General features: G+C 38.8%; 1 protein-coding gene across 3 annotated transcripts in view; it reads left to right on the top strand.

Annotated features, from left to right (window-relative positions):
• ITCH (itchy E3 ubiquitin protein ligase) overlaps positions 1-27,697 on the top strand; it is a 58,359-nt gene that overhangs the window by 20,090 nt on the left and 10,572 nt on the right. For all 3 annotated transcript variants that reach the window (XM_068207430.1, XM_068207431.1, XM_068207432.1), the window contains exons 2-16: positions 5,607-5,697; positions 8,128-8,266; positions 10,133-10,257; positions 11,461-11,598; positions 13,745-13,787; positions 15,808-15,977; positions 17,109-17,343; positions 18,535-18,630; positions 19,873-20,047; positions 20,909-20,975; positions 22,460-22,544; positions 24,044-24,172; positions 24,830-24,902; positions 26,283-26,354; positions 26,988-27,076. In XM_068207430.1, the coding sequence (XP_068063531.1) occupies positions 5,628-5,697; positions 8,128-8,266; positions 10,133-10,257; positions 11,461-11,598; positions 13,745-13,787; positions 15,808-15,977; positions 17,109-17,343; positions 18,535-18,630; positions 19,873-20,047; positions 20,909-20,975; positions 22,460-22,544; positions 24,044-24,172; positions 24,830-24,902; positions 26,283-26,354; positions 26,988-27,076 (1,706 nt within the window). In that variant the 5' untranslated portion in view covers positions 5,607-5,627. The remainder of the gene's footprint in view (positions 1-5,606; positions 5,698-8,127; positions 8,267-10,132; positions 10,258-11,460; positions 11,599-13,744; positions 13,788-15,807; positions 15,978-17,108; positions 17,344-18,534; positions 18,631-19,872; positions 20,048-20,908; positions 20,976-22,459; positions 22,545-24,043; positions 24,173-24,829; positions 24,903-26,282; positions 26,355-26,987; positions 27,077-27,697) is intronic.

The following is a 27,697-nucleotide window of genomic DNA, read 5'->3' on the forward strand; positions in this document are numbered from 1 at the left end:
TTTGTCTCTTTTGACTTGTTTGAGCAAACCTGCCCACGTCCTTAAAACTTATTTTAGGGGAAAAAAATATGTAAACCACTAAAACCAGCTTTGTCAAACCACATTTTACTTTAAAGATGAAGCTTGAAAAGTAACTGCAAATTTGCTAAGCAAGTTGCCAAACTCCCTGGACTTACTGTGTAGTAATAGCGAACGTTAAAGAGAAAAACCTTTTCCACAGTATACATGCCTTCAGTTAAAGAGAGGCTTCAGTGTTTGGGGGGAAGGAGAGGAAGCATTTCTGTAATTTCTCACACACAAAAAAGTGCATGAATTTATCATGTACCTGTTGATAAAAGGGACATGTTACATTTTACATGCAGTTTTTTGAACAAAATTTTGTATATTTTATGGTTTTTTTTTTTCCAAAAGTCTGTATTCCTGTCACATAGTGAGGTTCTCAAAATCATTTTTAAAATTACTGGGTATGTTAAAAGAATTTTTTTCATTATGCAGGTTTTTTTCTCCATTATTGAAATGGCAAATGCACTTTCAATAGGAACACCTGCAAAGAGCAGCTTAGCCTATTCTTAAAATTAATTACTAAATATAAGACTTAAAACAGCCAACAATGTGCAATTACTTCAGTGTTTTTTAAATTATAAAGAGCATGTGCCAACATATTTCCAAAGCTATGTGTATATAATACAGTCACAGGGTTTCCTTCTCACCTCAGTGTCTCCTTCCAAATAAATACAAAACAAAATTACCTTCTTCAGTGAGCTGATTCCTTACCAGATAAATTCCAGTGCTGAATCAAGTCACTTAAATAAAGTTAAATTGGTGTGACACTGAAGGTCTCTCAATCCATTGATAGCATTTTTTTTTCCTCTCGATACTCTCTGATTTTTGTGGGTTGAGGAGCTCCTGCCCAGCTCTTCCCTTCCTTTGGTTTAACCAGGAAGCACTAAAAAGGGTGGGGATAAAAGCAGCTTTCTCATGATTTCTTAGAAAAAGAACTGAGATCCTCCTTTGCTGCCTTCCTTTTTCCCAGTGTAGCATTTAGGTTGTACTCTCCTCCTTCTTTTACCCCTCGCACTGTAAACTGTGGTGGAAATTTGTTGTCTAGGATGAAGATACACCAGCAGCACTGGGTCAGGCCAAGGGGGAAGCTGCTGGGAAAGCACTGCAGGTGGGATTCAGAGAACAGGACCAAAAGGATGCATGGTCTGAATTTCCTGCTGTGAGGCAGATTTATTTTAAGTAGTGTTTGTTCAAACCTGCCCGAGTACCAACAATGGTGTGTGCAATTATGAAGCTGAGTATAATTTATCTAATAATTTACGTATTATGGTAGGATATTACAGAATCAAACCTCCCTTGGAGCAGGTATGCAGCCACTGAGGAAGTTCAGACAACTATTTCAGTGGTTTATTTTTAGTTGCAAGAAGATACTTTGTCTCTGTTCTATCTTTTTATATGCCACACAGTTTGTCTTGTTCATTTCTGAGAAAATCATACTTACCTGATCATGCTCTGAACATCCATTACGCTGCCACAGTCGTTCTGTCAAAGCTCTCAAACGTTTCAGCTAATGTTCCTAAGTTTCAGATTCTGACAGTTTCTTGGAAGTGAATTGCAACATCTGGGAGAAAAATGGCAATAGGAGTTTGCTATAATTTAAAACAAAACAAAACCAGAACAACAAAACACCAACCAACAAAAAAAAAACCTCAAAACCCAACCCAAACCACAGAAAATCCCTAAATATCCATGAAGATGTGTTTGATTTTCTACTGCCGAAAAAAACTTGAACGTGCATTCTCAGCTTTGAAATGACAGTTTCAACTTGTGAAAGTGCTCTTATTGAATTTATAAAGACATTTGCTTTTTACATTCCTATTAGAATATAATATATATTTCTATTATAATAAAACTGGATGGAAGTACTTTAAGAATGATTGAGGATTGTTTTGTTTATTTTGTGATTAGGCTTACAAGTAGCCCTAGGCCAATTCAGAGTTGAAATAATCTGCAGCTTTTAATAGAGTAGTTTTTTACCCACAAACAAAATCTGTTTGGTGTATTTGTTACATAAAGAGGAGTAAAATGTTAAAAATTAAGTGTAAATAGGCAACAGCCGAATATGTGTGACTGATGGCATTACTGCCTTTTGTACTCTCATTTGCTTCTTTCTAAGTCTAGCTCATTAATCACTGCAGATTCTTCTTTGGCTAATCAGTATATCTTAGCTTAGTTTCCTAACAGAATTAGGTGTTGATAATTCTACCTGCTCTCTTCCCATTTTCCTGAGCATTTCACTACAGACTTTCTCAATTACTAATCCATTCCAGCTAAAAACTGATGGAGGTAGAGAAGTTGATGAAATTTCTATGAGTTGTGAAAAATCCAGATAAAGTATATACATGCATGGTAGGAAAGGGACTTAAATTAGGGCCCAGCTGAGAGAAAAGGTGCACTGTGTTTTCTGTGATTATTCCTTGCTGGAAGCTTGGCGTGGAACCAGCTATTCTGCTTGTGGAGTGTGAAAAATGCATATTATATGATTGGCTCTTTGGAAATGTTAAAATGAATACTATATATGTTATGTTGGAAAGTTATGCTGTATTAATCTCTTTTAAATAGTGCTGTATTAATTTCTTCTAAGTAGTGTAGTAAATATAGTTTTTAGGCTATAGGATAATATTAAAATAGAAACTGTGTGATACAAGATACTTTTTGTAACTAGCTCGAGGAATGGATAACAAAGAAATGCTTCGCACAGAGGTAACAACAAGAAGACACCAAGATTCCAAGAGAAGACTTATTGCCTCCTTATTGGGACAATGCAGACTTCAAGGGACCACGGCGATTGATTTACAAGATGAGGGGGGAAGTAGGCTTTAAGCAGAAACACCCTTAGTTTTGGAAGGAGTGTTTGAATCATGTGTGAGATATATGAATATGCAATAGGCTATTGCTTTTAAGGTTAATCCTTTGTTAGCAAAACGTGCTTTTGTGGCAGAGCAAAAGCTCTCAGACGTCCATAATTCTTTGCTTTTTATTGTCCTAACTTTAATTGTCCAAAATCTTATTGTCCTAATTTTTATTACTATTTTCATTACTATTAAACATCTAAACAAGTGAGTGGCATTTTTCACATGGAGTCTTTCTCAGCAGGCACTTAGGGGGAGTTGAAGAAGCACTGGAGTCAAGGTATTGGAAAACATGGAAAGAGAGGTAGGGATGTTGAGATGCAGGGCAGAGGTAAATTGTTGCTTCCTTCTTCTTCCTCTGGAACTCTGCTTTTCCTGGTTAATTAATGGAGCTTGCCATAGGTGCACAGCCTCTAGATTCTAGCAAGAGTACAATAAAATAAGTATTTTCAATTTTATTGTTCAAAAATAATTAGAAAATTTCTAGCAGCTGAGAGAACTAAGCAATGTGTAGTACAGTCTCTTTTTTTAGAAGTTTTGGCAGGCAGTGTATTCCTGGAATTTTCCTTAAGCTGGTTGTTGGTGAAGGCCGTGTCTCCCATCATAGACATTTATACATCCACATGTGTTAACTCAGCAGGTGATTGCAGGACACTAATTTCAGATGTGGTTAAGCTGCTAGATTTCTTCTGCATATTCTCAATGAAAATTATCAAATGTTACTAAAATAATTTTAATGAGTGTATTTGCTGGGTTAGAAATGAAAGTTGGCTTTAACACGTGCTTCTGAATGAGTGTTCTATGGTGTAAATGCTTAGTGTGGGAGTTCAGTAGAGAGTGATCCCCTTCAGGGATCCCAGGTGTATTCTGTGCAGTATTATTTCTCCAGCTGGGAACTGGAAGCTCTTTTGTAAATCCAAGCTCCTTCAGACTATCCAGTGTGTCTGTGCTGATCTAGATGTAATCTGATTGCTTTCATACAGCATAAAACATACTCGGGGAGGTTGGTACAACCAGTCACAGGAGCAGAATTAAGAATTGCCCTCTAAATAATTTAAATTTAGGCTACTTTTTAGATACGTTAAAATCTTTTTCACGCTAACATTCAAATTTGTGTGATTCACATCTGAAATTTAGTAGCAGCATTGAACTCTACTAATAACACCAAATACTATTTGAGCAAGCCATTAGTATCTTTTTTGGTGGTGTCACATTTTGCAATTGGAAACACTGACATCAGCAAGCTGCAGGCTGTAAGAATTACCCATTTCCCAACTTTCAAACACCTGTGGGATTACGATTTCTGCAGTCAGTGTCACAGACATTTGCTTCAAATCGCAGCCTCCAAAAAGAAAGTTGCCATATCGAGACCTGATCTCCTTGTACAAATTCTGGTTTCCTTGGTGTGGCTGAACATGTTTGGGGTTAGATAAACTGCTTGTGGTGTTATCAACTGTAAGTTCATAAATGGAGTCTTTTGACTCATGATACAGATAGCAGCAGCCCAAGCTAATGCTTTCCTTTCCTTGTTGAAAGTAATGGGTGCAGAAAAGTGCTTGAGAGCTGGCATGGGATGCTTGCTCTGCGTTGTGGTCCTATCTGGCGACTGCCCAAAGCAGAGCATCAGTGGGGTCTCAGGGCTGAAGAGGAGCTCCCTGGACACAGCAGCTGAGCCCCACAAGAGGGGGGCACCCAGAGAGGTGCATGAATGGTTTGCAGTAGGTTCTGAGGAGTGAGACAGTGTGGAAGTGGCACAAAGGAGGGAACAAGGCATGACAGGAATGCATCGAGTGCTCTGGAAGTTGTATCCAGCAGGCTGTTCATTTTGCAGTGCAGTTCAGTTGGTAAGAGATGCTGAGATGAAATGTGTTTTAAAAATTAATAGGTGACAGGGGTATTCTGGGTATTTCCAGAATGATGACTGTGTTTAATGTAATAGTACACTATTTAATTTCTCTGGAAGCTCTATGATGCACATTGTCCACCTTGTCTGCCCCCACAAAACCAAATGCTGCAAGGAGGAACCTGTGCTGCCTTGGGCTGGGAGGATCAGACCAGCCTTGGTGTGAGGGTTGGGGTGTGTCAAGAAGAAAAGTTTTGCAGTAACTGAAAGTTGTCTTGATCTCTTTCAAAAGCGGTGTGTTTCTTTTTTTATTAAAGTGCTTCATAGTGTTACGGTCCCTGTCTGTATACTTGCTCTGACCAGATAAAACCAAAAATATACAAAAGCAGGTTTCTTTAAATTTGAAATTCCCTTTTTAATTTAATATTTTATTTTCAGTCATTTTGCTATGCTTGTGGATTGTGGTGTTTGTTTATTTTTAAAAACCAAGTAGTACTTAGCACAAAAAAATAAATCTACCCAGGATTTATGACATCAAGACAAGCAGGTGTTTTAGACTTAAGAGGTACAGCAAACTTTGGAATTAAAACATTAGTCACTCATTAATTAGCAGATTGAAGTGACAAAATCAAAAGACCTCTTTTGCCTAGAACCTAAATAGTTACAAGTCATGTAATCGAGACTGAGCCCTTTGTAAAGGATTTTCTGTAGTTTGGGGAAATGGAAAGGAACTAGACAAAAACCAAGTATGGTGGGTTTGTTTGCACTATAATGTATCCACATGTCAAAAGCCAGATGAATTTTTGAGCTTCTGAGTATTGAAATGTTTGTATTCTCTCTTCATGCAGATTCAAGATCCAGCCCATATTATGGCTGGCAGTGGGTCCAGATCAGGACCAGCCAGTGGGTTGTCCATGAAATCACAGCTTCAGATCACTGGTGAGCCTTCTGAAATTACCTATCTTTTCTGCTTAGAAATGTGACAGTGTTTTTCCACAATTAAACAGAGTTTACTGTATTGCATTTCAGGAAGTTTTACATTGTAAAACAACCAAGAGAAGTCAGGATTGATATTAGGCCATCATTACTTGGCAACTACTTTACTCTAGGTTTTATCTAAAATGCATTTTGAAATGATACATATGTGTGTAAAAGAAAAAAGAAAGGAATAATTCTTTTTGGTTGCTGTTAATTAAATTGTACAGGCTGTCCTCCTGGAAATGTAATAGTGCATTACGATACTGCTTGCACTTACTGAAACTTGGCATAATATCAAATCTAACACTTTTTCCTGATACTGCTGTTCATTGAAGTTGACTTATGACTTCTCCCTTATTGCATGTTTTTATGGCCACCATTGAAATGAGTTAAAAAAGGGACAAAAAATTTAATAAAAGCATTGGTGAGAATATCACTGTAATTGAACAACTCTGGATTGTTTGGAGATGGATTTACATTACAGCCCTTGCTTTTTGTAGTGCCTTACCAACAGAGCAGCAGTTGAAATTACTTTTTAAGGTTTCCTCAGTTTTGCTTTCTGGAAATTTAACTGAGGCATCAGAACTGAATGGGAGATCCAGGGGTGGGTGAAGTTCTCTATTTACAAGCATCAAGAGTAAATTTTGCACCCTCAGTGTGAAGACCTGTGGGCCTATGCAGTAGTTTCAGAAAAGGGACATTGTGGGGATGGAAAGAATGATCAAAACTAGATAGAAAGCTTTAGACTAGGAAGGAGGTTGGATCTCACTGTTACACAGGCTGTAGCTGTCCTTCTTAAGTCACAAGCTTGTGTTTACTCAGTAGGCTGTGAGGCTGTAGAGAAATCTTGTCCCTACGAGTTAGTATTGGAGAGAAATTGGAAGAGGTTTTCACAGAGTTATCTTGTCCACACACGGGTGGAGAGCAGAGCCAAGGATTGAAGTGGTGATTACTGTCCAAGGCTTTCCCCACTAAAGGCCTGAGACTCACACAAAGACAATGAATAAATGACTCAGTGTTTAGAATTGAGATTACTGAGGTATTTGAATTTCAGGTCTGAGTTTCTGTAGATGTTCAGCCATGATCTGCAGCAAACTTGCAGGTGTTACCTCCCAACTGCCCTAGCCTCAGTGCTCCATTCTGCTGCCCTCATTAGTTTTAAAGGAAGTTTCAGGCGGTCTGGATAAGAACAAACTTAGAGAATAGGTACAAGTCTGCTGATTTCTGCTGCTCCAAAGCAGGTCTTTGAGATAATTAGAGATGTTCAGGTATGAGGTGCTATAGCATAGAAGTACTGGAGACAGGAGGGGAAGGGCGGGGAGGTGTTTGTGAAAATTAATGAGTTAAATTCTGTGAGATGTCTGTAATACACAGAGAAGGAGTGTTCCTTGGGAGCAGTTTATACTAAGCTACTTCTCTAAATCTCTAAAGGTGCATAGGCTATAAAGGGAATCTGGGGAGATTAGCCAGATGGGCCTGAATTAGTAATTTCTTTTTTAGGATGTAGTGAGGCTGTGGTGGGTGACAAACACACAAAAGAGCAAGATGGTTTTTGCTAAAACAGTGAATTCAGGGGCCAACTGGAAACGATAATATGTTTGTCTTCAGTACTGTTTTGTGAGTTCAGTGTTACCAGTGAATCCAAGAACACCTGGGACTCAAATATCAGGGTAGACACACATCGTAAAGGAGGCAGCATAGCAGTGGTGTTTGGAAAGATGGGAATGCTGCAGTCAATAATACTGAATGCTTAAAAAATCCAAACACCAGGAAAAAACCTCACCCACCACACCCCCTCCCCACCAGAATTAAGGCTCTAGAGCTACAAGTCTTGTCCAGAGTTGTTGTTGCTAGAACAGGAGGTAGCAACTGGGACCCAGGGTTTGGATTCAGCTTTTCAGTAAGTTTGCTTAGCTACAGAAAACATCACACAAAATTCATTTTCTCAGTGATGTTCTGCCCATGAGAAGTTGTGGCAATTTTCCACAGTGCCTTGATGAGAGGCAGATCATGTTTCGAGCCTTTTAACAAGCAGTGTAATAAACTCCAGGAATTCTCCTGGCTGGTGATAGACAGGAGACCGTTGTAGAGGATATTTTCTGCTTTCAACACCTAAGCACTTCTGTGAATCTTGTACTAGTTATGATTAATAAGAGTGTCTGATGTTGCAAAAGTATTGTTGCATGTTTTAGGCATTTGTGTGAGCTGTGGCATTGTATAAATGAGCTGGAATGCAAGAGGGTTTTTATCCATCTAATGTGGTTTTTTCCTTGAGTGTTACTGTCAGGCATCAATGATCTGGCACTTGAATACTGAAGCACCCAACTGAAAAATACTATTTGTAATTGAAATCTTCCTGAGTAAATTACTGGTTTTTCTCTTTCTTAACAGTTATTTCAGCAAAACTAAAAGAAAAGAATAAATGGTTTGGACCTAGCCCTTATGTGGAAGTCTCAGTAGATGGACAGTCAAAGAAGACAGAAAAATGCAACAATACAAATAGTCCAAAGTGGAAACAGCATCTTACAGTGTAAGTTTGGTTTTATTTTCCAATTTATTCGAGCTAAATTAAAGCAATTGACAGTGGGCTTGAAGATTGTGTTTTTATTTTAAGCAAGTAGTCAAGTGTTGCATGAGGTGGTGACATTTGTATAATTTTTAGAGTAAACATAGTACAGTCTGAAAAAGATATTTACAAACTATTACACTGCTTGTGCTTATATTTTGTATTGCTATGTGTGGCATATCAAAGGAGCTCTAATTCTGTAAGTAGTAAGGAGAGTAAAGTAATTTAATATTAAAATTGATGGTCCCATGCACATTTTTGTTGTCTTATTTAAAGTTACAGCTTTCAGAAGTTCTGTTGCTAAAAAGTGTAGCTGTTCTTTGTGTCCCACTGTGGTGTACCATGCCATAACATAGGTAGTTGGCTCTCTCTTGTGCACTTCTAAATTCAAGCACAAATCCAAAATTCCCATTTAATTTCTGCAAATTGTTAGTACAAAAATAACATCAGATTCAAGATGAATACAGCTGTTGGTGTTTGCTTGGCCCAATATTTGTATTGTGAATAAAGAAGATACGCAAGTTCTATGACATTAGTGTTTTCTTACTGTCACATGGAACTCTGGGATAAAGATCACTCCGTGCTTGCACACGGGACAGGGACTTTTCACAAGGGCCTGCTGGATGGGATATTAGGAAGAAATTCTTCCCTGGGAGGGTGCTGAGGCCTTGGCACAGGTTGCCCAGAGAAGCTGTGGCTACCCCATCTCTGGGAGTGTTCAAGGCCAGGGTGGATGGGGTTTGGAGCAACCTGGGATAGTGGAAAGTGGGGTGGAATGAGATGGGCTGTAATGTCCCTTCAATGCAAACCATTCAGTGATTCTGTGATTTGCTTGTACTTAAATTGTAGATTATTCTTCTTGAAGCATCTGGAATGTTGCCTGAGGAAAACTGCTTTTGTATCTGTACTTTTATTGTACTTTAGATTATTGTGAAGCTTTAGTTGCTACTATTTACTGCCTTAATTTGCACTGAGATATATTAAGAAAAAGAAAATCTTGCACTTGATGTGCATGTAAGTGTACAAGAGCAGAATTTTCTTTTACCTTTTAAAGCTTTCCTTTTTCTCTTTCATTTTTTAATGGGAATGTTCATGGTTTGTGCTGTGCATATCCACACAATAATACATGGGCCGTTTTTGCACTTGTTGAGTAAGAGCTAAACACAGACACCCCCCTGTATATCAGCTTCATTGGAAATTACACTAAAGCTACATGGAGCTTAGTGAAGTAAATTGGTTTTTAGGAAATATATTGGCACAGCTGCCTATATTCAGATTCAGGATAAAAAGAAGTGCAGTGACTTCTGCAAATGAGGTTAGGCCCTCTTGGGGTTCCTCTCCCTGGGGTTTGTTAGGTGGATCTTTTGGAGGGATTGGCTGACTGTGAAAGTCTGGACTTATTGACCATATACAGCTGAAATTATCCACTGAGAAAATAAGCAGTCATTTGTACCTATTTCTCACAATGAAAATAATTTTTAAATGTATAAATGTTAGAGTATTCCTTATAGAAAAAGAATATCAGCATTAAAAATTACTTTGAAGTTGTTCTCACAGAACTTACTGTGTATTACTGTGTTCTATATGCTGGTAGTTTTTCTATATTTCCCTTAAAATAGTAATAATAAAAAATTATTAGGTCTATGAACAGTCTTGATTGACATGACATATCCAGGTGACATGAGAATGTGATAATTGGAAATGGTTTGATGTTACCACCATTATTTCTTTGTTCTTATATTACTTCTAGTGACAGTGGAAGTAGATGGCTCAGTTCACCCCCTTCCCCACCAAAAAATGCCCTTACAGTGCTCAACTTTTTCTTTTCAGAATTGTCACTCCTGTAAGTAAATTAAACTTTCGAGTCTGGAGCCATCAAACATTAAAGTCTGATGTCCTTCTGGGAAGTGCTGCTTTGGATATTCACGAGACATTGAAATCCAACAGCATGAAACGTAAGTCCAAGATGGAGGGTACCTTGGAATTGTCTGATAGTGAACATGAATGCTGTGTGCACCTCTGGAAATGGCCCTTAAGTGTTCCTTTTGGTGCTACTGGTTGCTTTTATGAGCTTCCTACTACTTTTTCAGTTAGTTTCATCTTTTTTTGGTTACACACAGGCTGCCATTGTGTCCCTGGAAACAAGATGGTTTTTGCTTTGCTAGTTTGTGCAAGACTGAGTGAAAGAAAAGAGTTTCTTTTATATAGCTTAAAAATTCAAACTATGGTTGGTATTCTGGTGCTAGACAGGAAATGTGTAAAGTTATTTTTGTTCTAAATAGTGCTACAGGGGTATGTTGTATTATTTCATTAATCTTGGATCTAGTTAGGCTTTGGGCAGTATGTGCATCCTGGGCAGCTTGAAGGAGGAATACAGAATTCTACAGACCCATTCCAGCACTCAGAGGGCTGCAGCACAGAGCTCTGTGCTGTTCTGCTTTTGTTCTGTCCTTTAAGGAAGTGTTGGCTTCCCAGCTGTCACACATGGGTGTTGCAGATGGAGAATGTTGACAGCAGTGAGAGCTGCTCTCCTGGCAGTGTCTGTCCTGCTGAATCTGGGTGAAAATCCCCGTGGGTCAGTGCATTTGCATCTAACACCCTGCACCTGTTGGAGCTCACTGGGGTTTGTTTCAAACCCTTTCAGCAAGAATGTTTATTTACAGTTCTCTTTCACTGAAAACTTTGAATGTACCATTGGTCTGGGGATATGATGGAAAATGTTCTGAATGTGAATCTGGATGTCATTAGGTAAATGTGAAGCTTTTTAGTCAGAAAACAGAAATTGTATCTGCTCTTAATCAAGAATAAAGTGAATTACACTTCCTAACTCTATATTGAGAGCAGGTGCATTAATTGCTATAAAAATGTGAGAGTCAATTTCTGCTGTAATGATAATCCTTCCTAGGCAGCAATATGATTATGCTCTAGTTTTGCCCTTTTTGTAGAAACAATAGCTTTCTAATGATGTATGAAAATGCTCGGTTTTACCACACAAAAAATAATGGAGAGGTAGAGCTGTAGTTCTGTGGGGTGTTTTGGGGTTTTTTCCCCCCTCTTGATCACTGAGGTTTCTTAAATAAAAAGTTGGCTTCTTGAATAAAAGGCCCTTTTTTCTCATGCAGTAAGATAAGCTCCCTTTGTTCTTTGTTCTTTTCCAGTGGAGCAGGTAGTGGTGACGTTGCACCTTGTCGGTGACAGGGAGCCAGCAGAAGTGGTGGGAGATCTGTCAGTCTGTCTGGATGGGATGCAGGTTGACCCTGAGCTGCTGACCAACGGGGAAGCCTCAAGTACAAGAAGTAAGTAACTTTAAGTCCAAATCTACGTATATCTGCTATGCAAAGCCATTTTTGGAGAAGCTTTAACACAGTCTTTAAATAAGCCAAATAACAGCAATTTCTGTAACTTTCTGTTTATAGAGATCAGAAATCTCATGCATTTTTGAGGTGGAGTCACAGTTCACGGGGCAGACCTTCAGCCTTATTACAAAAAAAACAGATCAGCATCTTTATTTTCTGCACTTTGCAAATTTTTATCTAGCAATCCCAAATGTTAATGAAAGCCTCTAGCTTCTCTGAATTTTAATAATGTCATACACAGAAGAAATGCAAAGTTGGTTTGATCTCATCATCATCCTAGTAATAAGTATTCTGCTTACTAGGAGACATGGGTTTATATTAATTTTTCTTAAAATAGATCATTTAAATGTATTCATAAATTTATTTCCCCGTGGAGAGCTGCAGAGAGGGATCCACTTTGTTTAGTTGGTGTGTACAGTTTTCAATTTAAAAAACTTGAATACATTTAATATCTAATTACAGTAAAACAAAAAGGTAATTTTAATTCCCTTGGAGCAGGACAGTGCAACATTTCTGAAATACTGTACATTGAGAAGTAGAACTAGGTAAGAATTATTTTCCTAGAAAGGAACAAGAGAGACACTGGGCTCCAGTCCAAGCCATACCCTAGGTCTAGTTCCTGGGGCTCCTGTGGAGCATGGGGCAAGAGACTGTCTGCAGTAGTGACCAGCTGAACATTTAATTGGCAAGTTCTAGGTTTCTGGGCTGGTTGGGGGTGGTGTTAAAGTCCTACAGAAAGTTGCTTTGAAATTTCATCTGAGTATCATAGAAAAATGGAACTAATACACAAATTCTGTAACCGTTTTTTATTAGAGCTTTTAGTCCATTTTCTTTGCGTTTTGTTAAAAGGATCAATTGCATGGTCTGATTGTGTGGAATCTTGTTTGTAAGTAAAAGCCAGATGCTGGTATTTTGTCTAACTTACAGAGCAGGGCTGAGGTGTAGGGATAGAAATATCTAGTGAAAGTACCAAACTTTCCTTTTATGCAATACTCGATTTTCATCTGTGCTTTCTTGGATTTCCCAAAGTTCACCTACTGAGAAAAAGGTGTGAAAAGTCATGCAGGTAGTGGAATTGAGTACTGTTTACGGGGTTGGGCTTGACACAGCAAGCCCTAAGCTCAGCAGAAGGTTCCCAGATAATCAAGGAACTGGAGCACATAAGGAAGGAGTTAAATGTTAAAGTAGTCTAGCACATTGTACAGACTAAAGGCACTTCAGGCAAATACATTGTTTATGGAGTTGCTTTTAAATTAAGATTTCTCTTGCTGGGATTTAATTCCTTCCACGCACAGTCCACTAACAGCTTATTATCCTAAGCCTTTCTGTGACTACATCCTTGTCTTTGGCATAGATCTGTCCACAGTTCCCATCAGAACTGAAAACTGGTTTCTTTATTAATGACATTTGTTTAACTCTATGGAAATAACGTATTGGTGCTATCTACATGAATGAGCAGTTCTGTGCTGCGTATTCAAGATTTGCAAATGCTGTCACAAAACGCAAATATTTCCAACCTGGCTGAATAAGCAGTTGCAAAACATTTGCAAACCTAGGCTGAGCTGCTGTAATGCTTTTGGAGTGCAGCCATATTTTGTGCCTGCTTCAATGCCTTTATGTTAAATAATTTACTGAGAAGGGGAAGGGTCTGGGCTAGAGAGCCCCAGAAAACAGTGTCCCCAGCCAACCAGAGAGGAGATGTCAGTGAAGTTTTTGCCCTTTCTGCTCTGTCTGCCATCACTGAGAGAGTATGAAAAGCCAGCTCCACTTCAAAGAATGAATACTGCTTTTTATACTGCTAGAAAGACAGTGTGCGTGTTTGGGAATATTCACACAGTCAATTGATGTCCTGTTACATCTTCCGTAAGGTGGAAGTATTACACTGGCAGTGATTAAAAAAATTGTATTCACACGCACAAATAGAGACATGCAAAATATGTACAGCTTTGTAACCCAGTAGATAAGCACCACATAGTCTCACCTCCACACTTGAACTTAGTGTGAGCATTAAAGGCTGCTGCTTTCCTTGGAAATTATTCAGAGTGTTGCTTATGCTTCTGTTGTCTTTTTCTTCCTGGTATTTAAGGTCCTACACAGAGTGAAAGCTCCAGAATAAGAAGTGATACACAGTAAGAGCTTTTTCCTCTTTTTTTTTTTTTTATTCTGTCTTTTAGTATTCGCAGTTTTATTGTGTGTTTTATAAAGAAGACAATGAAAAATTTATGAATATGCCCTGCAGCAGTATCTTTTAAGATCTAAGCATGCCCTAAACAAAAATACTGAGCTGTTGCTCAACTCCATTGTCTGGCCTCAGTTTTGCCTCCATACCTGACTGATCTTTTTGTTTTTTCCCTTTGTGTTCCTCATCCTTCTCCCAGTGATTACCCAAAGTAAAATATATATTTAAAAACCCTGAAAACAAATGGCACTGGTTGTTTTTACACTGGTTTGCTTTATAGTATGGGGGTGTCAGAATTATATTTAGCTTTGTTAAGAAGATCCCAAAATCTGTCTGGCACTTACAGTGCACTAAGGCTGATACCAGATTATGAATGTTGCTGCCTGGTAGGATAAGAGTGCGCCCAGAACCATGTTACTTTAATTGGTTCCCAGTACTACAAGTATTTTAAGGATCTGTACTAAACACAGCACTCTGGATGACATCTGGAGTAACCCAGCTAAATTTCACTTTTTTTCAGTAGTTTGTGTTCTTGGCTAAGTTGTCTGAAGTGTTCCCTTGAAAGTTTTTTTTTGTTCTGTTTTCTTTTTGTGTTTGAATTTTGTGTTTGAATTTTTAGATGCCTGGATATTCAGAATACCCGAATTTTATAGAATAATAACAATAATTATTATAATGATTCTGTTTTGGTATCAACCAGGGGGCTTATAGTGGTCATTGTGAGGATCATGTAAATGATCAAGAAAGTGACTTTCTACAAGGGCATGATGTGAAAGAACAAGGGGGAATGGCTGAAAAACTGGGGCTAAACCTCCTATGGATTTGAGGTCACTAATGATTTGGATCCATTTATTTTGTGGTTGGTGTAATATGAATCACGTGCACCACACCTGGATTAGAGCAAAAGTGTGTTTGACCATGTTACAGAGGTTAAATCAACATGATTTTACTTGGTCCTTTATGACTTGAGATTTACTTAGCCTTACCTACTGGGTTTTAGTTTGTGTCCATTTGAAGGAATGGAATTTTAGAGGTACTGGGTTGAAACTGTAGCCTCTTCCTTCATTTGTGATGGCTTATGTAAAGCCATTACCTTGACCTGTAAATCCACTAGAATTTTAGTTGACAACCTTTTTGTTTTGCCCAATATATTCTGAAAATAAAATGCTTTAGACTAAAGATGTAGATACCTCTAACTCTGCTTAAGGAGGTACATATATATCAGAATAATACTCTGCTAGGTGTAAGTGAATAGCACAGCATGGGTCAGTACTGCTATGTAGTTTCTTAATTCTTGTAAGATTGAGCAGTTTATATTCATAGGTGCTGGTCAAAACTTTAATGCTAAATTCTCCAGCCCGTTCCAGAATTGAGTTTAGAGGAAAAAATACGTATGCATAAGTGAGATTTCCAAAAATTTGTAGCATTTTGTGTGTTCTAAGCATATGCCAGTCTTGTGGAGTAGAGGTACACAGGCTGTTCCCATGTGTTAGCTTCTCATCTCATTAAGGACTCATGGGCAGAAATAGCTGAGCAGCAAAATCCAGAGCCTGGACCTAAGGGCAAGTGTATCAAATTGGGAAATGAAAGAGGAGATTTTGATGATAGATGTTATATGCATCTATTTCACCACCTTTCCATTAGCTGAGGTTTCAAGTACCTCTGGAGATAAACTCTGAGTGTGTTTATACAGATACATAGATACTTGGAATTATTGTGAGTGTTATAAATCTCACCTAGTTGTAACTATTGCATTCTAGTGTCCTTCACATGTCTTTTCAACCCCCCTGAAAGTGTCCCAGGCCAGGCTGGATGGGGCTTGGAGCAGCCTGGTCTAGTGGAAGGGGGCTGGAACGAGATGATCTTTAAGGCCTGTCCTAACCCAAACTCTTCCATGATTCTGTGGTCTGCAAAGTTTCATGTCACCTGTGCACTACTAGAACAGTTCTCTGTGTCTTTTCCTGCAAAAGGACTAACTCAAATGGCCTTGAAAACTGTGAGGATGCTGCTTCCAGTGAAAACAAGACTGTTAATGGCAGTGACTCTCCGTTACTCACAAATGGAAACTGCAAACCTGCCAGACCTCCCAGGCCTGCCAGGCCCCCGCCCCCCACTCCCCGCAGACCCCCGTCAGTTGCCGGTATGTCCATCATGGTGGGCACTCCTTGAGTGAACGTAACTGTTTCTGCTCCTGATGTTTAACTGCACTTTGGATGGTAAATTCTTCGGCAGGTCATTTCTGAAGGAGTATTTTTTAGCTTGCATTTGGTACAAGTTGTTTAGTCGTTGTTCCTGTTACTGGAAATTTCTTGTTTCCACGTCTGCTCGGGGGGGTGGGAGCCAGTGGTGGTGCTACAGAGAGTGGAGCTGGGACCAGGAGAACACAAGTGAGTGCTGCTGCTGCACTAAGGCACCCACTGAGGGTGACAGGAAATCCACTGAAGGCTCACAGAATTGCCTCAGGTTGATAATACTGTGTTCTGAGATATGAGTTACAGGTTTCTACAATTGCAGTTAGATTCTGTAAAGCTGCAGGACTTAAAACATTCATTATTCTTCTCTGCTGAAATGGATAGATTTTTTTTTTATCTAGTTATTTAAAAACTACCTGAAGGCTACTAATTCTGAAAAGTTACTTGATGTTTTTTGGGTAATTCCTTTACCCCCATACAATGCAGTGTTTCTGTAGTCTCTTTATTACAATTGATAAATGCTAGGTCTGGATGGACCCTGCAATACAGTAATTACTTTATAAGATTAATCCAGTGCAGTTAGTTAATGAGACTTGACCTGTGTTCAACTTGTAACCCCACCCACCGAATGGCATTAAGATAAAACTGAGAACATTTAAAGAATGTCTGTGTTCCCCTCCCATTGTGATTGTTACTTTCCATGCAATATCAAATCTCTTCTTGAAAATGTTATGCTTATCATCACTTAAATTATTATTCCAAACAATAAATGGAAAATAATTAATTCATTAGTACCAAGAAGTAGTTTTTTATCATCATTTAATGTTTACAGAATGCAGACAAGGTAAATATTTATCAGAAATACTACAATGCTGTTGATGGCAGTTCTTGAATTAAAGCATTTTTACAACGAGACAGAATTGCTACAAAAAACAGAGTTTTTGTTTGAGCTACAAAATGTGGCTGTGGAAGTAGCAGTTCTGTTAGGTTTGCTTTTGTAATGTGTAACTTCTACAATAGATTGGTGATAAATATCAGTTAAAGGCTTTTTCTCTTCTCTTCTCTCTCTGACATCATAGCAAGTGCAAATGGTCCTTCATCCACATCCACAGAAAGTGATGGGGCCAGTGCAGGATCACTGGCAGGTACAGCCTCAAATACACCTTCAGAGCAGAGCCCTGAGGGGGCAACAGCTGCAGCCACAGCTCCTGCCACTCCTGCACTCACCACTCCTCCAGTGTCAAGACAAGTCCAGCCAGTAAATCCTTCACCTCAGGCTCTTACTACAGTCAGCCAAGGTCCTCTTCCACCTGGGTATGGGTTTAATGACTTCTTTCTCCCCATGTGTGCTGACTTTTCTGGTGTTACTTTATTTTACTTACAGTAGGTGTAAGAAACTATAGATAACATCTGCCTTCTGCTGCCTGACAAAAATCCCCCAATATGAATTTGGAGGGTTTTTAACTGTTTTTATATGGTCGGTCTTCAAGCATTCAAGGAAAGAATTACTTCTGGTACTTGTCATACATTCCCATGTCAGTGAAACATAAGTTTAAAATAGTGTGACAGCTTGTTGTCTTCAAATTAAAATAAAGTCAGGTAGGAAAATATTGGTACAGATAAGTAGACAAAAAGCTGCTATTGCAGTCCTGAAGGTTTGGATTTCATACTGCAGCTCCTGAGAGGAGCCTGGACATGCTGCTGTACTTTGGGTACATGTGGAATTTGTCAGATGGTTGACCTCCTGCCTCAAAGCTCTCAACTTTAAAAAAACAGTAGCAAAAACATTTCTGGACTCTCTGAGTGAGGGAAATCAAAAGCTTCCCAATGGTGAAATTAGTGAATTACCTGCCCTGATTTGCAGGTAGTGGAACCAAAAGGTAGGAGTGATCTGAATTACCTCACAGGATAACAGAATTAAAGAAGTGGTCTTGAAAACAGCAGTTGTTGCTTTATTATTTTAATTCCAACAGAAATGGTAAATAGTTTTTTTTTTCCCCCTGTGATGTTACATCTGATGCAAATAAGGGGTAAGTCATTATCCCAAATACTACATGTGCAGAAAATGTAACCAGTGCCCTTATGGTGATCTCTGCATATACTTGATCACTGAAAAATGTGCATATATTGGATTAAAGCTACTCTAAAAGGGGATTCTGATCTGTAGTTGGTTCTGTTCAACAGGTTATTGATACACTTGATATTGAATACAAAACTTTGCTAAAATTTTACACCTAGGCATGAATTTGAGCTTTACTTTCCCAGAAAGGTGGTCGTGTACAATGTTTTTTTATTTTAGTTGGCATAGAATCACTGTTAATATGAATGGTACCACTGTGTGCTGCACGCTGTTCTGGTGCATCTCATAAGCCAAGGATTAGTTTTAAGCATTTTGTTTAGAAACAAGCATTTTATGAAAACAGATGTTTCACATCTTAATGCTGTAGATGAATGGTTGGAGTAGTTTGATCTGGAGGAAGATTAAACTTTTTGATCTATTTTCAGTTGGGAGCAAAGAGTAGACCAGCATGGTCGCGTGTACTACGTGGATCATGTTGAAAAAAGAACAACATGGGATCGGCCAGAGCCTCTTCCTCCAAGGTGAGCCAGGATCAGCCATACGATCATCTCAGATGTCTGGGCTTTTCAGGAATTAATTGCCTGACAGTTTGCTAAAGCTGGAACAAATATTTGAAAACAGAAATGTGAACCCAGTTGCTCCAGGTAGTCTCCAAGGAATGCATATGGATAAGAGTTAAATGTCAAAAAGAGCCAAATCTGAACTTCCTGTCAAAGATTAGGCAAGTGCATCTTTACTGAGAAACAGATTTCAGTTAAAGACAGTAAGACACCCCCAAGAGTAAAAGAGAACAAAAACCACAGAAAAGTATTTTAACGCTGAAGTAACTATCAGCTTGAGCAGGAATGTTCTTGGTTACCTCTTATCCCGAGGTTACTGTTTGCAGGCCTTTGATCTTGTCTCAGGGCTCCCAGCTGCCAATTCATTATGCACATAGAAACCAACTTTTGTTATTAAACTTCTCCAGCTCTTGGCATAAGAACAGCCAGTGATGTTAGCTCATAGTTGCTGTTTTTTATTTTTTAACAATATAAGAAAAGCACCAGAGTTGTTCTGTTGCACTTTTTCATCCTCAAATGGTTCACACACCATAAAGAATTACAAAGTGAAAATGTGGAATGGTAAAGAGAACTTGTTAAAGAACAAAAACTGGCAGTCTCATAAATGGAGCCACATGTCATGTTTCAAGTGATTCTGAACTTTTTGAGCAGATGAACTTGTATGTTGCTTAAGCTTACTTAGAATAGGAATGTTTTCTTTCAAGTTTTGTAAGTAGTATTGATCTCATATGAACTGAAAATTAGGAAAAAAAAAAAAAAATCAAAACACCAAACCCCATGCCCAAGCCTTTATTTTCTGCCAGATCAGAGTATGAGGAAGTCTTGTGTTGACTAGCTTAAAATGTCAGTGGGTTTGCTGTATTGTAGGAGAAACCAGCAGGCTTGTGTTATGGGCTGGGTGGGATAACTGCAGTGATGCTAGCACAGTGTGGACAGTGGTCTAGACAGCTTTTGACAACTATTTCAAAAAACTCGAAAAATGCAATAAATGGAATGGGTCTGACTTTGTATAGTATGCAACAAATAAAAGTGATTCTCATAAAAAAGTCTAGCTCTTGCATAATTTTAGCAGAGGGTACAAGGAGAAAAAAGCTGCTGATTAACCCATGCTTTCTGTTCCCTTCCACCACATTGGCCTCCAGGTGCCTCTGAGCCCTTAAATTGCCAGCTATTGACAACTGTGGCTTGTCTTTTTCCCCAAAGCTGGGAGCGCCGAGTTGACAACATGGGGAGGATTTATTACGTTGACCACTTCACCAGAACGACGACATGGCAGAGGCCGACGCTGGAGTCTGTCCGGAATTATGAGCAGTGGCAGCTCCAGCGCAGCCAGCTCCAGGGAGCCATGCAGCAGTTCAACCAGAGGTTCATATATGGGGTACGGAATACGTGGGTGACTGAGGGTTAGGGTGGTTTTGGGGTTTGGGCATGCCTGTGGGTGACCTTTCCCCATAAAGGCAGCAGACTGTTATGGTTTATGATAATGTATCTCTATGTGTAGCATGGCAGGGAGGGCTCATTGTAATGTTAGTTCATCTCCTTGCAGTCAGCACATGGGGTTTAGTTGTCACCTCAATATAGGGCTGCTTCTTGGATAAAATTTATATACAATATCGATAAAGCCTTTGGCTCAAAACAAGCTACAGCTTAGTAATAAGCTGGTTTAATTGTATAGTATCTTTTGTGTTACCCTGGCCAAACACATGGGAGAAAAGCAATACATTTCTGCTCTAGGTAAAATAAATTATGCACAATGGATGTTAGGAGAGCAGGGAAATTGAAAATAATCCTTCCAGCATTTTTACTCCATTGTTTGTCTCTGAATAGCAGGCATTAGATCACTCAAACTCATGCTACTCATGCTCATCAACAATGATGTAGGTTTGGATTTGCTGTACATGTGAGAATAAAATGGAGCCTGTAAGTGGTGGTAGGGAGAACTGTACTGAGTGCAGGAATGAAGTTTCTGATTGCTTTGGGTGCTACTGTACTAATTTCCTCATGCGTAGGCAGGGGTACTAAACAAAGAATAATTATTTCTTGGCACTGTAGTTAATTAAGCATGCCAAGGTCAGTAAAATGGGCCTTCTCTGTGGAGAAAAAGAAATAGTTGGCATTTTTGCTTATGTGTAACATTAACAAAAATGCATTTACTTCAATAATTCAGGTTGGCTATGGTAGAACATCTGGAAAGCAAATGACTAGTCATTAATGCCTCATTTGTTCGTGTGACTTGCAGAACCAGGACTTTTCATCCACACAGAACAAAGAGTTTGATCCTCTTGGCCCTCTGCCACATGGATGGGGTAAGACTAACTTGAATGTGTTTTGTAAAGCAATGTAATTAAACATTAAAGCATACTTCTGCCAAATTATTTGTCAGCTGATCTAAGCTAGTTTTTAAAAATTAAAATCTACATTTAAAATATAATAAAATTAGATTTAATCAAATGTGCTATTAAAACAGAATTCTGACTAGGCTATGCTATTTCAAAGTGGTTTAGAAACTATTAAGTGTTCTGGTTTACTCTACTGATAACAAGTGTAATAGCTGCTTTAGACAGTCATCCTTTTGAGACCTTTTCATTCCCCTCCACCATCCCATTCCTGCTAAAACGGGCTCCAAATCCTCTCTAAATCAAACTGCTAAATTCTTTCTCCAAGACAACTCTTGAAGAGTTTTGTTGGTCTGAAAATGTTTTTTTATCGTGACAATTAACTGCTTCTTGATTTGGCCCTCTCCCTGGAATAAATTTGTTCTTGAACTTTACAGGCTTGAGAATTTACAATTAATACAAATTTTGGCAGGGTGTAATAAAAAATAGAAGTGTAAAACTGCTTTCTGGTGTGACTATAAAGCAGATAAAAAATTCAAGTTTTATGATACGTAGGCAAAGCGCTCAGAATTCTCTTGTGGAATTTGGAGCAAGTAATTACTTGGCAGAATTGGACCTGAGTTTTTTGGGTTCATCTGCTTTTCAAACAGAACTATTTGGATTTTTAGTCCTGGTATTGGTGCAACTTTGTGCCATGAAACTGTTGTTCCCTACACTTGTGCTTAGGTACGTTACATATAATATTTCACAGAAAGGTCTTTAGGCTGGCAGTGTCCAGTAAATGGCAGACTTAGTCTCCACCTCGTGTGGGATTCTGCTGTCAGGCTCATAGGCAAATGCCTACTTACAGACTTCTCTTGGAAACTGAAGCTTTTGAGCTGTGGTAGGCAGATTTTGATTCATTTTTGTAACTTGTTTCTCTTGCAACACCAACTAAAAATGGTATGAAGAGCTGCAGAATGGTACAGAGGAGCAAGTCAGGGCATTTCTCATAGGCAGTGTTAGGTCAGTGTATGCCCATGGTTCATCTGAGAGAAAATATAAGTGGATTTTCTTGGAAACTGCATTGATTGTGTTTTATTCCCTGCTATCATTTGAATTTGAAGCCCCTTTGTACTTTCTTGATGCTTCTGTGTACATCTGTTCCCTCCTCTGTGTTTGCTTTCTGTGTTGCTTGTCAGGCACATCACAGTATTTGACAGAGCTGAAGATTTCTGTGGACAAAACAACTCGCAGTTTTCCCAGTTTCCAATTAATTTCTCCTACAATTGAAAAATAAATTACATAGTAAGGAGTAATGTCAATGAAAGTGAAAATATGTTGGGTCAGAGTAGGTACAGAGAAACCTGAGAGCAGGAGAGGCTGGGTCTGGTGATTGATATTACATTTTTGATGTAGTCACAGCAATATATTAAAGAGGGAATTGAATTTGTTCTCCTTTTACATCTTTTCAGAAAAGAGAACTGACAGCAATGGCAGAGTGTATTTTGTCAATCACAACACACGAATCACTCAGTGGGAAGACCCCAGGAGTCAGGGGTAAGAAATCAGTTGAAGCTGCATGTATGATGAAAATGTAAATGGAATTAAAATGTAGCCAAGTAAGTGAGAGTAGAGTGAGCCAGGAATTGCTGCCTACAGGTGAGGCATGGATTGTGCTATGCAAACATCAGAGAGCTCGATAAAAAGTTCAGATATTGGCCGAAATGGAAACTGTTGCAATATTACTGTGTCATCCTACAATTACCAGGAAAGCCTTGGTCAACAGTAAGCAATAAACTCATTCCCCAGGACAGCTTCTACTTTTCATAGGTAATCAATTACATTTGTCTAAACATTTGTGTCATTGGAGGAAGAAGATTTCCTTTGTATGATGATGGGATAGTGCAGAGTCTTGAGTAAGACTTGGTTGTTTCCCACACAGTCATAGAATCCCAGAATGGTTTGGTTTGGAAGGGACTTTAAAGCCCATCTCCTGCAACCTTCCTGCCTTGGGCAGGGACACCTTCCACTATCCCACTATCCCACTTGCTCCAAGCCCCATCCAGCCTGGCCTTGGACACATCTGGGGATTCGTCGGAGACAGAAAGAAGACAGAACCAAAAAACTGTAGCACCTTTCCTCACACCTCTTTAAAAAAGGAGGAATAAAGGAGACAGAATTTGAGGCACTACTAGAAACACTACAGTTCTGTTTATTTTGGACTCTGTCACTGCAAAGTCTTTGAGGTGGCAGGAGGCAGGAAGTTGAGGGTGAAATGCGTTCAGTCCCAACTGCTGTTTGAGCTGAAAACATCTGTTAGGTGAAGCAATTTCACCTGTCCTCCATGGAGGAGGGGAAGGAGGACAGCAAAGGCTGTGTGAGAGGGGCCACAGCTGTAGCCACTCACCTCCGCAGCAGCCAGCTGTGGAGAGCAGTTACTCTTGGAGCAGCCCAGCAACAGAATGCTTGGGCTGCACAGTCAGAACATGGTATCTATGGGGGGAAGCCACTGGGGAGTACTTCACAGTGATACTACTCAGGTCTCCCAGATAGATTGAGATCTACTTCTGTATATAGCAAAACTGAGTTGAAAATGGGCAAAACATTCTACATGATCAGTATTTGCATTTTCTTTTATTTTTGTCATTCTGAAACATTATTGGCTGCTGTGATTATGCATGAGGTACCAAAAGCTGCTTATTAAAATTATATCAGTTTTTGAGTAAAAGCCTCATAGTTAGAAGATAAAATTCTGTTGTTTGTGAAGAAAACAATAAACCTTGCTTACACTTTTTCCTTAAGGTTTTTTCTTGCCTTTATTTAAGGTATTGCAAGCAAATGGGCTAATGTTTACTTTGCCTGTCCTTTTCATCTAATTGAGAGTTGACTGCAAATTTTGGGCGGGGGGGAGGGGGGAAGCTAAAATAAATCCAAAAAGAAACTTTCTCAATCTGTAGACTTTCTAGATTTTCCACGATGCTTACTGTCTCAGGTATTACTCAATTGACATAACGGATTAAGTTGATCAGTTCCCATGTATTTTCTTGTATCCGTAGTCAGTTAAATGAGAAGCCCTTGCCAGAGGGCTGGGAAATGCGATTTACTGTGGATGGAATTCCCTATTTTGTGGATCACAATAGAAGAACCACTACATACATAGATCCCCGCACGGGCAAGTCTGCTCTGTAAGTGTTCTTAACATTTTACTAAGATTTCAAAACTCAAGTTTAGCACATGTAATTTTTGAAATCTTTATTTTTTTTTTCCTCTTACTACATTATTAGGCAGGAAGGTTTTACATGGAGCAATGCTGCTTAATTACCTGGGATTTTTCATTCACTGAAAGTCCCTGAAGAAGGCAGAGTTCTGAACACTGCAGAATCCTTCTTGCCACATAGTGTATGAGATTTGAGAGTAATGGAGGAGCTGCATCTCTCCTGTTGATGACCAAATCCCTTTCTTAGTGTTACTAGTATCTCTCTTTATAAAAAAAAACCCAGCCCTCTCTTTTTTTGATTTTTTTTTTTCCCTAGGAACCAGAATGAAGTTGAAACCAGAATTTACCTCCCAAGTTAACTGAATGTCGTCCCTTCTATACTGTTAGAATCTTTTTTTACAGTTAATGTTCAGGTAGTGTTTTAAATGTACTGTTAAGCATTCCACACTTTAAAAAGGAAGATTTTTCTTTTTAGTTTAAAAACAAGAAATTACACCCCAAAATCAAAAAATGTGACTAGATAGCCAGCTAAACCATACAGCTGTCTAACTAATACATTTGCAGGCTTTTGCTTCAGTTACAAAAACACTGGGAAATTCATTCTTTTCCTCCTTTTTGGTTGCAGAGACAATGGACCCCAGATAGCTTATGTGCGTGATTTCAAGGCCAAGGTTCATTATTTCAGATTCTGGTGTCAGGTATGGATTCATTTTTTGGCAATATTTGCTTGCATTTTTGGTTTTGCTTACATGCTTTCAATGCCTTCTTCAGTGCCATCCAATAAAGGGAATCAAACTGCTCTAAGTTTAAACGTGAGTTAAATTAGGAGGGAGTAAATGCAGGAAATGTATAATCTCATGTAAGCTTTAAAGTGATGTAACTTTTGGCTTTAAAATGTTTTAGAATAAAGGAAAACATCAATTTCCCTACTTTGTTTGAAGTGGTGGGTTTCTGAATAGTGTTTTCTTGCTGCTGTTAATACAGGAATATATGGAGGCACAGTTTTTTTAGAGTTAATACAAGATCTACTTTCTATATGAATACCCACTTCTAGCAGAAAATGCAGGGCACTTGCAACACAACAGACGTGTCTAAGCACTGAGGGATATACTGTGGTGCACATGGGCTGCTCTAACATAATTTCAAATTCCAGCGTGTCAGTCTTGGTCCTCTAAGCTCCTTATATCAAGAGATGAAGTAACTTGATGCTTAGGAAAATGTCTTTGGTTTAAATGTTCCAATTTTCAAGAGTCACTGAATTATCCTTTGAAAATGGTGGAGAGACTAGCCTTGTTTTTCACTTGGAATTTTGTGCAGTATAGCCTGGATATTCTAATTTTTTATTAAATTTTTAGAATCACAGAGTGGTTTGAATTGTAAAGGACCTTAAAGATCATCTCATTCCAAACCCTTGCCATGGGCAGGGACACCTTCCACTAGCCCAGGTTGCTCCAAGCCCCATCCAGCCTTGGACACTTCGAGGGATCCAGGGGCAGCTACAGCTGCTCTGGGCACCCTGTGCCAAGGCCTCCTCACCCTCACAGGTGCTGGGAATTCCTTCCCAATATCCCTCCTAACCCTGCCTCTGGCAGTGGGAAGCTGTTCCCTGTGTCGCTCCAGGCCTTTGTCAGTAGTCTCTCCATCTTTCTTGTTGGTCCCTTCCAGGTACTAGAAGGCCACAATTGGGTCACCCTGAAGTTTCTCCAGGCTGAACAATCCCAGTTCTTTCAGCCTTTTCTTATAGGAGAGGTTCTTCATGTGTCTCATTAATTCTGGGGTAGAAAGTCTTCCTCAGTTGGAATATGTTATTGATCTTCATGTTTTCCAGTATCTTGTAGGAGTCCTCCTGTTCTGAGCAGGATCTGGAGGTGTGTTCGTGTCACTGTAGATAGCAATGTTGGAACCAATTTGTTCTTGGATTAAATTACAATTCAGATACCTTGATTGCTGGGTTTGTTTTATATCGATTGATGAAATTCAACTGTACCTTTTAATATATACAACAAATAGCAGTCCAAACTGAGTAGTGGAAACTTTGAAGTGATTGTACCCTTCACATCTAAAAAATTTCCTTTCAGCAACTGGCAATGCCACAGCACATAAAGATCACAGTGAGCAGGAAAACATTATTTGAGGACTCATTTCAGCAGGTATTGTGCTAAAACATTGGAGTAATGGGCATGAAAAGTAGTGTTATTAAATTTATTCTCACATGTCATTTTTGAACCTTTGATATCTTGCTAATGTTACTTTAAGTCAGACTAACAAAAAAATTACTAGTTAGGCTGCATTCACACTTACAAGATCATGCTAAAATCTGTAGTTCTGGTACTCATTTATCTGACAAAGGTGATTTTTTTTGTCCTCAGAATGATTTAAAATCTGAGTTGATTTTGAGGAGAGTGCTGGGGCAGAGCAGCGCCCCATTCTCAGGATATTTTTGTATTGTGCTTATGTTTGTGCATTTTTCCTCACAATGTGTTGTACTAGCATGGGCTATGTACAAAAAATACATTAAGTTGATCTTAGTCTGGTTGTCTTGAAATGTGCAATTTTTTTTAAACAAAAATTATTAATTCTATTTGCATTATTATGAGTGAAATTCTTATTAATCTCTATAGACCTAAGGTTAAAATGTTAAGCTTTAGTTAAAGTCTGTAGACTCTGACTAAAATTTTTCAGAATTATTAAATGCTTTAATGCTTGTTAGAAAATAGTAATAATTCTAATGAGTGTTTATAGCTGTTTTCATAAAAAGAATTGATTGTTTTTCTTTCACTAAGATAATGAGCTTCAGCCCTCAGGATCTCCGGAGACGTTTATGGGTTATCTTCCCTGGTGAAGAAGGTTTAGATTATGGAGGTGTGGCAAGGTAAACTACACTGAAATGGTAGATAATAACTTGTTCTGCTAGTGTTGATGTGATGGCTTCCCCAAAGTACTTAACTGCAGTGCTTTCACAATAGGAGTGAAGTTTATTCCTTAGCTTGGAACATCTGAGGAAGACAGTTCTGCAAGATGTTAGCATGTCTTAAAATTGTGTAAAATGATTTTTATCTTGCATTAGGAGTTACTTTAATCATCTCCACGATTAAAGAGATACAGTTTACTGAACTAAAGTGAGCCTTTGACCCAACTGTTAATGTCAAAATAGAATTTATTGAAAAAGTGAACAGAAACCTACATTTAAATCCAAAGTCTTGACTGGAATGTAACTGAGAAATGCATATGTTAATTGGCATTCCCTAGCCCTGGATGTTTAGATCAGTGGTAGGCTTGTAATGTGCTCATTTAGATAAGAGTGGGTTTTATCCAAGCCACTGACAGTTGTGTATCATTGCAACTTCACATTTTAATTTGTAATTTGCTGTAGTTTCCCTCTGGTGTCAGTGTGGGTCAGCTGCTCTCTGGGGAAAGAGGCCCAACAAGGGCCTGAGTCAACATGAGTTAGCTACAGTAATTTCTGCTGTGATTTATTTTGAAATGTGTTTTT

Source organism: Anomalospiza imberbis, chromosome 17, assembly GCF_031753505.1.
Source record: "Anomalospiza imberbis isolate Cuckoo-Finch-1a 21T00152 chromosome 17, ASM3175350v1, whole genome shotgun sequence".
Classification (NCBI taxonomy): domain Eukaryota; kingdom Metazoa; phylum Chordata; class Aves; order Passeriformes; family Viduidae; genus Anomalospiza; species Anomalospiza imberbis.